Source organism: Felis catus, chromosome E2 (genome assembly GCF_018350175.1).
Source record: "Felis catus isolate Fca126 chromosome E2, F.catus_Fca126_mat1.0, whole genome shotgun sequence".
In the NCBI taxonomy this organism is placed as follows: domain Eukaryota; kingdom Metazoa; phylum Chordata; class Mammalia; order Carnivora; family Felidae; genus Felis; species Felis catus.
This window is the reverse complement of record NC_058382.1, coordinates 42,909,664-42,923,053: the sequence shown is the minus strand read 5'-3', so window position 1 is coordinate 42,923,053 and position 13,390 is coordinate 42,909,664. Positions and strand designations below refer to the sequence as shown.

Genomic DNA, 13,390 nt, shown 5'->3' with positions numbered 1-13,390 from the left:
GGCAAGGGCCGTAGGCCCTCCTGGACCTGGACCATTGTCAGTCGGTCTAGGGGCAGAGGGTAGGATGAGCCCCCTCATACACTGAGTGGCCACCTAAGTTGTCATATAGAGAGGTACACGAGGACCTAAGGTGCTCAGGTACAGGGCCCCTGTTGTGAAAAGTCCTGGAAGGCTGCCTGGAGGAGGTTATTTGTCTTGAAAATAGGGTTTATACTTGAAAGGGAAAACAGGTTTTGGGATCCGGAGGCAGCAGAGGGGGCAGGGACTGTGAGGCCGACACCGGGGTGGAGTGGGAATAGAAGACCCCAGAAGTCTTTAAACTTCTTCCCGATATTGGGATTACTGTTGGTGGGCTTGGGGATTCGTGATTAGTGCATTGGTCCCTCCTGCTCTCAGTGCTTTTGAGTTGTGGCCTGGGGATGCCACACGTTATTGGGAGAGCTGTGGCCTTGAGCCAGCTCTAGAACCCACTGCCATTGAGAGGAAGGGCTTTCTCGCTCCTCTGCCAGCCCTCTGCCCTCCCCTCCCCCCCCCCCCCCCCCCCCCTTCACTCTGGCTCCCGTTCCTGTTCCCAAACGGCCTTCGGTTGCCGCTCTGGGAATCTTCATCTTCCCTATGGAGGTGGGGGCCTGCCTTGAACTTTGGGCAAAGCCCCAGATGAGGCTCTTTTCCCGTTAGGGGTTCATCCGAGGACGTCCAGAGCTGCGGAGGGCTGGTCTCCAACGGGCGTGAAGGCCGTGGAGCTGCCCTGCGAGCTGCGGGGATGATGATATCGCAGCAGCTCCGCCCCCGCTGAGCGCAGAGGGGGAGGGGTCCGGTGGGTGGGGCTAGCGTGACCTTGGTCATTCTCCCGCCGAGACAGCCCTGGGGGTGGGACTCGCCGTCTCTATGGAGACCGAGAAACAGGGGATAATACGGCGGAACCGCCCAGGCTGCAGTCCCTCCCTGGAGCCGGCAGGGAGCAGAGCTGCGGAGCCGCCTTGGTCTCCCGCGTCCGTCGGTCCATTCTTGCGTCCTTCTGTCCATCGAACGAGCACAGTAGGAGCAGCCACGAGGTAGAAGGTAAGAGACTACAGCGCCGACCACTCTAATCAGTATCCTGCACAATAAGGAAGAGGGTGGGGTGGGAGCGCCCTGGAAGGGGTTCCAACCCCAGATGGTACCGAACTGAGGACACCAGCTGAGCGGCCTTGCCCTGGGCCCCAAGCGTTCCTCCCCCACCTCCTTGCCCTGCTGATTGATGACTCCAGCTGTCCCAGTGGGAGTCCGCGGGTGGCCCCAGTTCTTGGGTGTGGCCGCTCCATCCTTGGCCTGCAGACTCCTGGGACTATGGCCTGCGACCTGGCTCCACCTAATCAGTACCAAGAATCCCTTCTTCCCATAACAGGAGTGAGCACTGGATGCAGGATCCTGTCAGTCAGTCTGGGACAAGCATCTGTGCCCCAAAACCTCCCCGAGACTTTACAGTTGGGTGGCGTCTCTGGATCTGTAGTGGGAGGTTGGAGTGTAGAGAGAGGGAAGAGGAGTGCTGTGTGAACCTGGGATTGTGGGTCCATAGAGTCGCGACAATGTGGGGACAGCGGGGACCCCTAGGCCCAGAAATTGCAACTTAGGGATAGTGAGGATGGTCACTGGGAGGGGGCTTTCATTGTTAAGGCCAGTGGTAAATGGAAGGGGGTGTAGTTCTGTAGGGGCCCAGGCTATGGTAACTGGAGGCCTTAGGATAGATAAAAGGCAGAGGTAGAAGCTGTTTGCTGAGGACATGACTTAGGGTGTGTTCAGGAGGCTGCAGTGGAGGTTTGGGGTGTGTTCGGGGAGTCTCAACATGGAGTCTCTCAGTGTAATACCTGGGAGTCTGGAAATGCAAGTCTGTGGGTTTGGACACTGAGGGGTTTCAGGGCAGGGTTGAGCATGAGGCTGGAAGGCTTGTGGGTGTAAGTATGTGGTCAGAGGCTACAAGTGTACAGAGAGGGGGTGAGTTGTGAAGCTCTGTTTAGGGGGCTCAGTAAGGGCTGTGGGTATGTGGATAATGAGCCTTAGTCCCAGGGCTGGGGTGTGTGTGTGGACGGGGGTAGCTTCAGTGGAGGTCTGAAGGTGTGGTCAAGGAGGCCTCAGTACTGGGCTGTGTCACACGTCATAGCTGCAGTGCAGGGCTGTAGGTGTGGGCAAGGGGCTGCAGGGAGGCTGTGGGGGGTGTAGGAGGGACAGTTTATTGCAGGGCTAAGAGTATTATTGGCGGGTTTCTGTACGGGGCTGTTAGTATATGTATGGCCGTGGGTGCTGAGGAAATGGTCCGGGCCCTCAATCCCGAGACTGGTTAAGGGTCTGGTGGGGGGAATAAGGCTGAGAATGTGGAGAGCCAGGGCTACATGCATTCAGCTGTGGGAATGTGGACTGGTGTGACAGTGCTCAGGGTGTGGCCAGGGGCTTCCATGGAAGACTGAAGGTGTAGACACTGGGGAAGTGTGCTTCACTGTAGGGCATAGGTGTGAGGATTACAGGACCAAGGCCATACCTGCAGTTGCCAACATGCCTCTGGGGGTTGATAACTCTACAACCCCTACCCAGTCTAGTCTCCTAATCACCTGCTCCTCTTAAACTCTACAGACTGGGAGGTTACAGCCCCAAATGGATGGCAAGGGACCAGGAGGCCACGGTTGTGCCCCAGGCACTGGGAGTGCTGCTGTGCCCCACCCGTGGGCCCGTTCCCTAGCCCAGCCCAGCCCAGCAACACTGGGAGCTTCTCCCTGAGCCGCCCTGACACCATCCTGCCCTTAGCAACATTCTCCAAGCAGTACTACCCTCCCTTAGCAACTGTCTCCAGGCTTCACAAACTGTGGCCAGGCCAGCCCCAAACTCCCGCTCCCCTCGTGTTTTTGTTTAACAGCAAATAGTAACAAGGTCCTGGCTGGGCTAGCTGCACCCCTGCCTAGGGCATGCACCCCTGCCCATGATCTGGCTCCCTTCTCAGCATGGACTGGGTCTTTCTGGGTCCTCATGACTCTGACAGAGACCCTGTCCTTACTAAATACCTGCCCAACCAGCAGCCTGGCCTGGACCTGACCTAGCTTGGCATGGAACTCCCAGGGAGGGGCACCTGCTCTGCCACCCTCACTTCCACCCAAGCAGGCCTTGTGCCAGGGTCAGACAAAGCCATGGCCCCAGCTGTTGCCCTCACAGTCTTTCTGGACAGTGCCACTCTGTTCCCAGCCTGGTGTGGGCATCATGATTTCACCTTCTGAACTCCACTCTAAGCCAGGGCTGGCATTAAGTGACAGGACCTTTCAGGGCTTCTCCTTGGGACTCTGAGGCCCAGGGACACACTGAGTGCTGGCCCCTCTCCCCAGGCAACTCCATCTCCAACTCTGAGGGTATGTGGCATAAGTGCCCCATAACTCAGACCTTGGTAGGTTTTGAGGTAGAGGCAGTGATGTTCTCTGCCTTGGGGAGAGGAGGGGCAGCTTGGCTGGGAGGTGACTGAGGTGGGTCCCCCCCCTACAGGGTAGCATGGCAGCAAGCACAGATGTGGCTGGGCTGGAGGAAAGCTTCCGCAAGTTTGCCATCCATGGTGACCCCAAGGCCAGTGGGCAAGAGATGAATGGCAAGAACTGGGCCAAGCTGTGCAAGGACTGCAAGGTGGCTGATGGAAAGGCCGTTACAGGGACCGATGTCGACATCGTCTTCTCCAAAGTCAAGTGAGCCCCAGGCAGTCCTTGCTTCTAATGTTCCCAGAAGGTGGGGAACTGGGAGGCTGGAACCAGGGAAGACATGGAGAAGGGGGAAAACTCATGGTGTCCACATACCTTGCAGAGGAAAGTCTGCTCGGGTTATCAACTATGAGGAGTTCAAGAAGGCTCTAGAAGAGCTGGCAATGAAGCGATTCAAGGGGAAGAGTAAGGAGGAAGCCTTTGATGCCATCTGCCAGCTGGTGGCAGGCAAGGAACCAGCCAATGTGGGCGTCACCGTAAGTACCCTGCTGGCCTCGGGTGGCCACTGAGGGGGATATGGGGAATCACAGCTGGGGGTGGCGGTCTGGGCTTCCCAATGCCAGGTGCCCTTGGAGGAACAATTCTGTCCAAACAGAAAGCAAAGACAGGAGGTGCTGTGGAACGGCTGACTGACACCAGCAAGTACACAGGCTCCCACAAGGAGCGCTTCGACGAGAGCGGCAAGGGCAAGGGCATTGCTGGGCGTCAGGACATCCTGGATGACAGTGGCTATGTGAGTGCCTACAAGAATGCAGGCACCTATGATGCAAAGGTGAAGAAGTAAGGCCTGGGAAGGCCCACAGCATGGCTGCCCCCAGCAGAGGCTCAGGCCTGGGCCTAAAGAGCACATGGAGCGAGAGAGCCCTGTCCCTTCCCTGCTGGACCTCCACCCAGTGCTTCCTGCCCAGCCCCAAGGGCTAGCCCACCAGACCTCTGACCCAGACTGCTCTGCATCCCCTTCCCCTTCTCTCCCTGACTTCTGGCTGTCTGGGGAGGGTCTGTGCCTGTAGCCTCACTGCCCCAACCTAGCCCTGGGCATGGCTAACCCCTTGCGTGCTTGCCTCATATTTAAGCTGCTGCTCTGGCCAAGTGCCTAATTCTTACCCAGACCTCAATAAAGATACCTTTTGTACCAATATGACCTGGTCATGTATATGGTAATGGGGATAATGACATTCACACCCTGCTGACCTCTCAGTGTTACCACCCGCTTGCAGATCACACTCTGCTGATCTTTCCACTGGCAGCTCTGCCCAGAAGACGACACATACCAGGTCCCTTCCATTAGCACAGAGCCAAATTACCTGAGGATGCTTCTTAGGGAAATATAAGGCCTTTCACCTCAGCCCTGACCCACAATCCTAACATCATATCTTGCTCTCCTGCAATTAGGGCTCAGTCTTGGCCTCTCTAGGAGAGAGGAATGAGACAGCAGACTAGGCCTGGCCAAGGTGCTGGGCAGGGTCCAGTGCCAGGCCTCAAGTCTAAGCCTGCTGACAGGTCCTCAACTTGATGGGGCTACCAAGGTAAGTCATTTCTGGGGTCCAGCTCAGAATACCAGATAATGCAGGAGCAGCAAGAACCTTCAAGAGTGGATAGTCCAACTCCATAATTTTATAGCTGAGGAAACTGAGGCCCAGAGAGTGAGGGGAATTTTGCAGAACAGAGCCAAGAACCATGCCTCTTGCCTCCCAGGCCAGGCTCTAACACAGCAGTCCCCAACAGTGATTTCCAAAAATGGGGTTCCATGGCCAGTGATAGAGCCTGGCATCCAACACCAGCCTTTGGCATGTGAGCAGGGTGTCCAACAGTGAAGGGGCTTCTTGCTGATTCCCTCCCATCTGTTCAACATCCCATGTTGTGAGGAGGGAGAGAAATCTCTGGTCCTTGAGGACTCCTGGAAGTTTCCAGATCAACATTTTTTCTTCTGTGAGGCCCTGGTTGTTAGGCCATAGCTATTCCCAACCCCAAGGCTTTGGGGCCAACTCTCCTTCTTTCCTGCTGACAAGCAGACTGGATGGGACTTAGGGCCTGCCCAGGAGTGGGCAGCTCCCAAGAGTTCTAGAAAAGGTTTAACAGATACTCACAAATACCTTTTTTTTCTGATCCGGATAAGGTGGCAAAGCAGTACAAGGGTTCATTCCCTCATCCCACAGGCTGTTCTGGGATGTCCCTGACCCAGGCAGAGTCCCTTGAGTGGGGTTGGAGAGGAATAGTATGGTTTGGGGTAGCAACACTGCAGAGACAAGGTGGGAATTAGAAAGTGGAGGTCAGCACCTGGCCACAGCAGAGCCTTGCCTAACAGCTGACAGCTGTGGGCTCCTCCGGACTCAGTTGACTATGTTGCTTTGCATTGCCCAGGGAAGAGTTTCAGAGAGCTTTACCTCTCCCACCAGCAAACAGTAACAGGAATGATTCCTCCAGCCCTGTAGAATTTGCTGAATTGTGAACTTACTTAAGTGAGCACAGTAAGAGTGAAATCCAAATCCTTCTGGCCTTCATTTACTAAAATATCCTCATAGTGAAAAAGAATTTAACTGTATTGCAATTTGATCCAGGTTATTAAGCTCAGGTGAGAATACTATCCAATGTATAGGGGAGCAGCAGCTCAGCTGCTGGCAATGTGGCTTAGAGCAGCCCAGAGAGAGAACAGGCTGAGCCCAGAAACTCCACCCACTCCATGTTGAGCTCACTTAGCCCCACAGGGCAACAACTCTATGCCCCTTTCTTTGACACCACCAATTCTTGCCCCTGCCTTCTAGACCAAGGGCCACATAGGGAAATTAAGAAACAGCTGACTTTCCCAGAAGTAGCCAGCAACCCTAGAGAGGGGCAGGGCCAGCCACTTTCAGTGACAATAGAAAATAGGGTAGAAGGTGACTGACTCAGTTTGCTCCTCCTTAGAGGTACCCTGAATAGGTTCTGGGTCTGGCATTATTAGACATTCATAGGGCAAGAAAGGGAGAGCTGGAGTTGGAGGGAAAATTCATTATTTTTCCCTCAATGGTTTAGCCCAGTAAGTTGGCCTGTGCTGGGACGCTGAAATATGACAACTCAGGGCTATAGGGCTACTGGCTGAGGCTACCCTACCTGGGCAAGGCTTAGACTTGTTGGAGGCCTCTCAACAGAGCCAAGACAGGCCTAGAAAAGTAGGAAAGTAGGTTGTTTTACTATTTCCACAGAGTATGAGCTCACTTTAGGTTCTACAAAGACATGCAACTCAAAGAAACTTAGGGCTCCTCTCTACATTCTCCTTTTGGGAACCCCCATAAAATTCAGAGGCCTGTGGATTTTATTTATAACTCAGAAGTGTGTGAACTTGGTTGTGATCTTCATGTCTCATTACTGTGGCAATAGCTTGCCTTCCCTGAAGAGTACCTGGGTCAGAGGAGCAAATAAGTGTGTAATCTTCCCACCTGTCTCTCTCTGACATGACCCTGGAGATGAAGAGAAGCACAACATGGAGTTAGGCTGACAGTCCTTCGCCCTTTACATGCTCCAGCAACATTAGCTAGCTATCTGGGTGACCCTGAAGCAGAATCACTTATCACTTTCATTATCTTTACCATTGATTAAAAAATTTTTAAAAATATTTACTTTTGAGAGAGTGTGAGCAAGGGAGGGGCAGAGAGAGAGGGAGACACAGAATCTGAAGCAGGCTCCAGGCTCTAAGTTGGAGCTGTCAGCACAGAGCCTGATGCAGGACTCAAACCCATGAACCGCAAGATCATGACCTGAGCTGAAGTCAGACACTTAACTGACTGAGCCACCCAGGCACCCCTACCACGGATTTTTAAATGCCGGACTAAACAGGATTAAAAGAAACATTGTATCTCAGGTCTGAAAGGCAAGGTACTCATGTGTAAAGTGAGCCCAGAGCTAACATTCGGAAGCTTTATCTCTGGTCTGGATCACACCAGTCTTCTCTTTTATCTCTAACTCCTCATTGGTCCTCCCCTACTCCACATGGTCCTCAATCCATTCCTCTTATAGAGAAAGTTTCTCAAACACAAATGTCACTCCTTTGCTTTCCTAATCTAAAATCTTCAAGGAGTCATGCAGCCTATCTCCTACTCATCATAAATTAAATTTATTAAATTATTAATTTTTAAATTTTTAAATAAAATTTTTTAAAAAGATCATTTCTTTAAGAGGACATTTCTTGACACTACACCTCCCAGACTATGACAGCTCCCCTATTTAATATATTCTCCCAGCACATTTCCTCCCACATCTTCCCTGCCCTACAATTCCTCTAGGGGCTCCAGACTCTTTTACTCTGCATTCTTGGCCTGGGGGACTCTGCCTACCCCCTCTGTTACCATGGTACTCATTCTTCAAGCTTCCACTCAAACAACAAGTCCTCACTGATGCCTTCTCCAATTCCCCAGAGTGGGAATTCCTTCCTCTGCCTCCCCTCCTCTCTCTCTAGGGCATTTTTGGGCATGTGTGTATGTATGTATGTATGTATTTAAATATTTTTTAATGTTTGTTTTGAGAGAGAGAGTGAGCGGGGAAGGGGCAGAGAGAGAGAGGGGGACAGAGGATTCGAAGTGGGCTCTGTGCTGACAGCAGAGAGCCAGATGCAGGGCTCGAACTCTCAACCTGTGAGATCATGACCCAAGTTGAAATTAAGAGTCAGACACTTAATTGACTGAGCCACTCAGGCACCCCCGGGCTTGAATTTAGACCTGTTTCGTACCGATACCAATCTTTGAGCTTCATCACATGAGTTTTGCTCATCTCCTCAACTAAACTGTTGGCTGCTCCTAAGCTGACACCAGACATTGTCACCTTTTCACCATGGTGGGAAGAAACGCAAAACATGATTGATGAGCCAATCAATATAGATTCTCTGAAATTTCTTCTAACACAAAATACACCTGGCCAGTGATGATCTTTTAAAACCTTCTACCACATAGTTTCAAGTGACACTCAGAAAAATGATTTTTTTCCTTTTTGACATTTTTAGATTTATACACAAATCTCTTTTGTGTATATGTGCGTGTGTGTGTGTGTGTATATATATATATATATATATATACATATATATATATATACACACACACACACACTTTTAAGTTTATTTATTTGAGAGAGAGAGAGCAAACAGAGGAGAGGCAGAGAAAGAGAATCCCAAGCAGGCTCTGCACTATCAGCATGGAGGCTGATGTGGGGCTTGAACTCACAAGCTGTGAGATCATGACCTGAGCTGAAACCACGAGCCAGATGCTTAACCAACTGAGCCACCCAGGCACAGGTGCCAAGACATTTTTAACCAAATGTTTCTATGTGATATGATGCCTAGGATTAAGTGCCAACTATTTCTGAGGGCAGGAAGAAAGAAAGACTTCATGGGAGGAGATAAAAAGAGAAATAAAAAGGACCAATACAATGTAATCAGAATAAGATTTTCTCTTAATCTTGTGGGTAAATACTACCATACTAGTGGCAATGACACTAGTGACACCCCCCTGGGGCTGAGAGGGAAGCCACAGAGAAGGTGTTTAGCGCTAGCTCCATAAACTAGGCTCTGGAACAGAGTCTGAAACACTCTGTATTAGATACTGACCCGTGTCATGTGCCACTGGTGAGGAGGAAGACAGCGTCCTTTTCCCAAAGGGTGACGATCTCCCCAAATGATGACTCTTCTCAGGAGGCAGGAGTGCTTTCCCAGAATAACCTTTTTGCTCTTTATTCAGCTGCTGCAGCAGATACTCATTAGTTACCACCAGGGATCTGAGGCACGGGTGGGGAGGCGGGGAAAGACAGTCAAGAAATCGTAAAAACAAAGTAGATGCCACTCAGACCTGAGATGTTTACTAAAGACAAATATAAAATGAAGTAACATCTTTAAATAGAAAGAACTGACCGATTTATGAGTGGGTTATTTTAGAGGCAGGCTGACAGTTTCTTTCTTCATTACAGTTCTGTTTGATTATGTTCCAGACTGACTGTAGCAATAACATAGTTCACATTTTATATAGTGATTGTTCTATCCTTTCTAAAGCACTTTCATGATGAGGTAAGTAGAAGCACTGGAAGATTGGCATCTGACCAGGCCTCCAATTTCTATCCCCAGATCTTAACTTCTACTTCTTCTAATCTATCCTGCGTTTGCAGGATATTAATTAACTAATGGTGTTAGTCATGACTGTATTCTTGAGCTCTGTAATACTATGTAATATTAAAAGCTATCAGAGACTAGCCAAAAAAAAAAAAATGCATGCACAATGCTATTCATTGCAACACTGTTTATAATAGCAAAAATACTGTCAATCTAAATGTCTGTCAATAGAGGACTAATTAAATAAATGCAGAGTGGAGTCCTAGTCCTATGCAGTTATAAAAATGAATGAGAACTAACTCTATACACTACTGTGAACTGATTTCTAAGATAAAAGTTAAAACAACACTATGCTTACTTTTTATATTTGTCTGAATTTATCTTATTTTGTAGATTTGACTTTGGAACCGTGTAAATGTTTTACATAATTATAAAACAAGATTGCGGTGCCTGGGTGCTTTAGTCGGTTAAGAGTCTGACTTCGGCTCAGGTCATGATCTCATAGTTTGTGAGTTTGAGCCCTGCGTCGGACTCAGTGCTAACAGCTCAGAGTCTGGAACCTGCTTCGGATTCTGTCTTCCTCTCTCTCTGTCCCTCCTCTGCCCATGCTCTGTCTCTTTTTGTCTCTCAAAAATAAATAAATGTTAAAAAAAATAAAACAAGATTAAATAAAAATAATTTGAAAATTGCTTATGAATCAAAAGCAAAATGAAACAAATTAAAGCTATATATTGAATTGATGGTTTAACAACATGCAGAATTATTTCTTTCAAAAATATTTTAATGTTTATTTATTTTATTTTAAAACTTTTTTAAAATCTTTATTCACTTTTGAGAGACAGAGAGAGAGCATGAGCAGGGGAGGGGCAGAGAGAGAGGGAGACACAGAATCTGAAGCAGGCTCCAGGCTCCAAGCTGTCAGCACAGAGCCTGACATGGGGCTCAAACCCACAAACCGTGAGATCGTGACCTGAGCCGAAGTCGGACGCTCAACTGACTGAGCCACCCAGGCGCCCCTTAATATTTATTTTTGAGAAAGAGTGAGAGACAGAGCGTGAACGGGGAGGGGCAGAGAGAAAGGGTGACACAGAATCTGAAACAGGCTCCAGGCTCTGAGCTGTCAGCACAGAGCCTGACGCAGGGCTCTAACTCACAAACCATGAGATCATGACCTGAGCCGAAGTCGGACGCTTAATGGACTGATCCACCCAGGTGTCCTCCACAGAAGATTTACTTTAAGATATAGCAATTTGTACATCACTTTGAGATATACCCTATTGTTCTCAAAATGTGATCCCCAAATCAACAACAACAGCATCACCTGGAAACTTATTAGAATGTAAATTCTCTGTCCCCAACCCAGACCTGCTGAATCAGAAACTCTGGGGGTAGGGACCCAGGAATCTGCATTTCAACAAGTTTTTCAGGTGATTCTAATACCCCAGTTTGAGAAGGATGATTTGATTCTACTTCCTCTACCTTTGTATGTATTGAAATAACTATAATGGAAAGTTAAAAAAAGCCATCTAGAATGGGTCTGGGTCTAATCCTCTGAATATGAAGCTATCCTAATTCACTAGCTACTCAGGAAGTGAAGTTTGGGGACAAAGGTTTGGGGATGGGGTTCTTATATTTAAACTTCATTGAAAGTCATAGTGAAGGTGTTTTGCAAATCAAAATGTCAAGAACTTCTGTAAATGTACCAAAAGACTTGAGGCCTCTTCTGATTTGTCTAGCTGGCATGCTGAGGGTACTGTTCTTTGAAGAGGCTGATACTGTTGAGCAGCTCTGAAGAGAACACATACACTGGACATTCAACCACTCTTCCTAAGTGCTTGATGTCTCTTCTGAGAGCATTAGGAGGCAGGCATTTTCCAGAAGAGACAGATGGCTGGTTTTAGGGGCACATAGTGACCAAGGAAAGCTAGCTGACTCAAACCTGGGCCCTATTGGATCTAGTGAAAAACTACTTATTATTGAGGTGTTGTGACCTACTAAAGCCAGCAAAGATCTTTAGTCTCTTGTGTGTCCTGGAATACAGGAAGTTTACACACAGATACGTCTAGATACATGAGATTACACACAGAATGAAGTTAATTTGAAAAGTATATAGGTATTAACTTATCAAATAAGACAAAACAGTTAAAGGAAAGTAAATATTGGCTTCTAGAAGTGAGCTAGATAGACCCTCTCCTACCTTTGACTTTCATGGAGAAGGGCCACTGTCTCCTCCAGCTTTTTCAGCTGGGCAAGCTCCTGGTTGAGGCAAGCCACCTGCATGGTCAGCTGTTGGTTTTTGCGCAGAAGATCATCTGCAAAGGGTACAGGAGCCAGATGTGAACAAGATTCCAAGCCACTATCTTTGAGCAGAGCTTAAGCAATCAGGTGGACATCTTAAAGAATTGGGGGCCCCAATTCTGCACGCACCTCCACACTCCATTCACTATTCCCTCCCTTAGAGACAGCAGATACAGTGGTTGGAGTATCCAACCTGAATTAAAATTCAACCATTTAATATTGCATGTTAGTTTATTTTTCTTTTCTTTTCTTTTTAATGTTTATTTATTTTTGAGAGAGAGAGAGACAGAGCATGAATGGGGGAAGGTCAGAGAGAGAGGGAGACACAGAATCTGAAACGGGCTCCAGGCTCTGAGCTGTCAGCACAGAGCCCAACGCGGGGCTCAAACTCACAGACCGTGAGATCATGACCTGAGCCGAAGTCAGACGCTTAACCGACTGAGCCACCCAGGCACCCCATGTTAGTTTATTTTTCTGAGATTCACTAGAGCAATAACCCTACCCCACCACTGTTGTGAGGATCCAATCCTCACTTAGCATAGTTAACACGTATTAGGTATCTCTGTATTCTCCATTTTAGTTTGTGAATGTATGTATATCCTTCACTCTCTATAGTATATGTGAAAACATCTAGAACTGTGTCAGGCATATAGTGCTTACAGGCACTGAGAACTTACAGAAACTGAATTTGTAGTCAATACATTCATACCTAGGTCCCCAACTATGTTACCACTGCCTGCAAAAATGAAGTAGATGGAGTACCTGGGTGGCTTAGTCGGTTAAGCATCCAACTTCGGCTCAGATCATGATCTCGCAGTTCATGAGTTTGAGCCCCCCATCGAGCTCTGTGCTAAAGCTCAGAGCCCAGAGCCTGCTTCAGATTCTGTGTCTCCCTCTCTCTGTCCCTCCCCCACTCGCACTCTGTCTTTCAAAAAAAAACATTTAAAAAAAAAAAGGGTTTTGGGTTTTTTTTAATGAAGTAGGTAAAAGCGCAGGAACTCTGGTCCTAAGGAAGTCAGTCTTCTAGAACAGTACTTCTTAAAATTAATATGCTTACACCTGGGGATCTTGTTAAAAACAGATTCTGATTCAGTAGGTCTGAGATGAAGTCCAATATTCTACATGTCTAAGCTCCCAGGTGAAGCTAATATTTCTAATCTATGACTCACCCTTTGAGTGGCAACATTCCAGAAGGTGGAAAATAGGGCTGCAATAGCTTTATTTATCACCAGTAAGGTAAAATACAGTACTGGGTCTCATGGGTGATTGAAAGTAGGTATCTAGTGAGCATCTGTTTATTTTCAGAACAGGTAAGTGGAGAAATCTCAATTATTCAGGCTTGAGAGAATCAGACAATGATGAGTTTCAATTCTAGAAATTCTGTGCAGACTTCCAAATCAAGTTCCTCATATAAATCCAAATGCCCATAATGTTTGCTTAGGGGTGCTGAGCTAGAGGTTTAATGTCAAGGGTAGACTTTATCTAAGATACTGGCCTGGGCCACCTGAGTGGCTCAGTAGCTTAAGCATCTGACTTT

The 13,390-nt window shown here is 48.3% G+C and overlaps 2 protein-coding genes across 6 annotated transcripts in view; one reads left to right on the top strand and one right to left on the bottom strand.

Moving 5' to 3' along the window:
• Nucleotides 1-923: 923 nt before the first annotated feature.
• TPPP3 (tubulin polymerization promoting protein family member 3) lies at nucleotides 924-4,624 on the top strand. Its single transcript, XM_006941610.4, has 4 exons — nucleotides 924-1,062; nucleotides 3,502-3,695; nucleotides 3,811-3,964; nucleotides 4,084-4,624. Exons 2-4 carry the CDS (start codon nucleotides 3,508-3,510, stop codon nucleotides 4,270-4,272), a joined length of 531 nt encoding a protein of 176 aa, XP_006941672.1. The 5' UTR covers nucleotides 924-1,062; nucleotides 3,502-3,507; the 3' UTR covers nucleotides 4,273-4,624.
• Nucleotides 963-13,390, bottom strand: part of LRRC36 (leucine rich repeat containing 36) — a 58,422-nt gene continuing 45,994 nt past the window's right edge. The window contains exons 13-16 of one of the 5 annotated variants that reach the window (XM_006941611.5): nucleotides 11,753-11,867; nucleotides 9,061-9,227; nucleotides 5,582-5,724; nucleotides 963-1,099 (exon numbers count right to left, since the gene is read on the bottom strand). In XM_006941611.5, the coding sequence (XP_006941673.1) occupies nucleotides 1,088-1,099; nucleotides 5,582-5,724; nucleotides 9,061-9,227; nucleotides 11,753-11,867 (437 nt within the window). In that variant the 3' untranslated portion in view covers nucleotides 963-1,087. The other 4 variants (XM_045046113.1, XM_006941613.5, XM_006941612.4 and 1 more) reach the window with 4 other exon arrangements.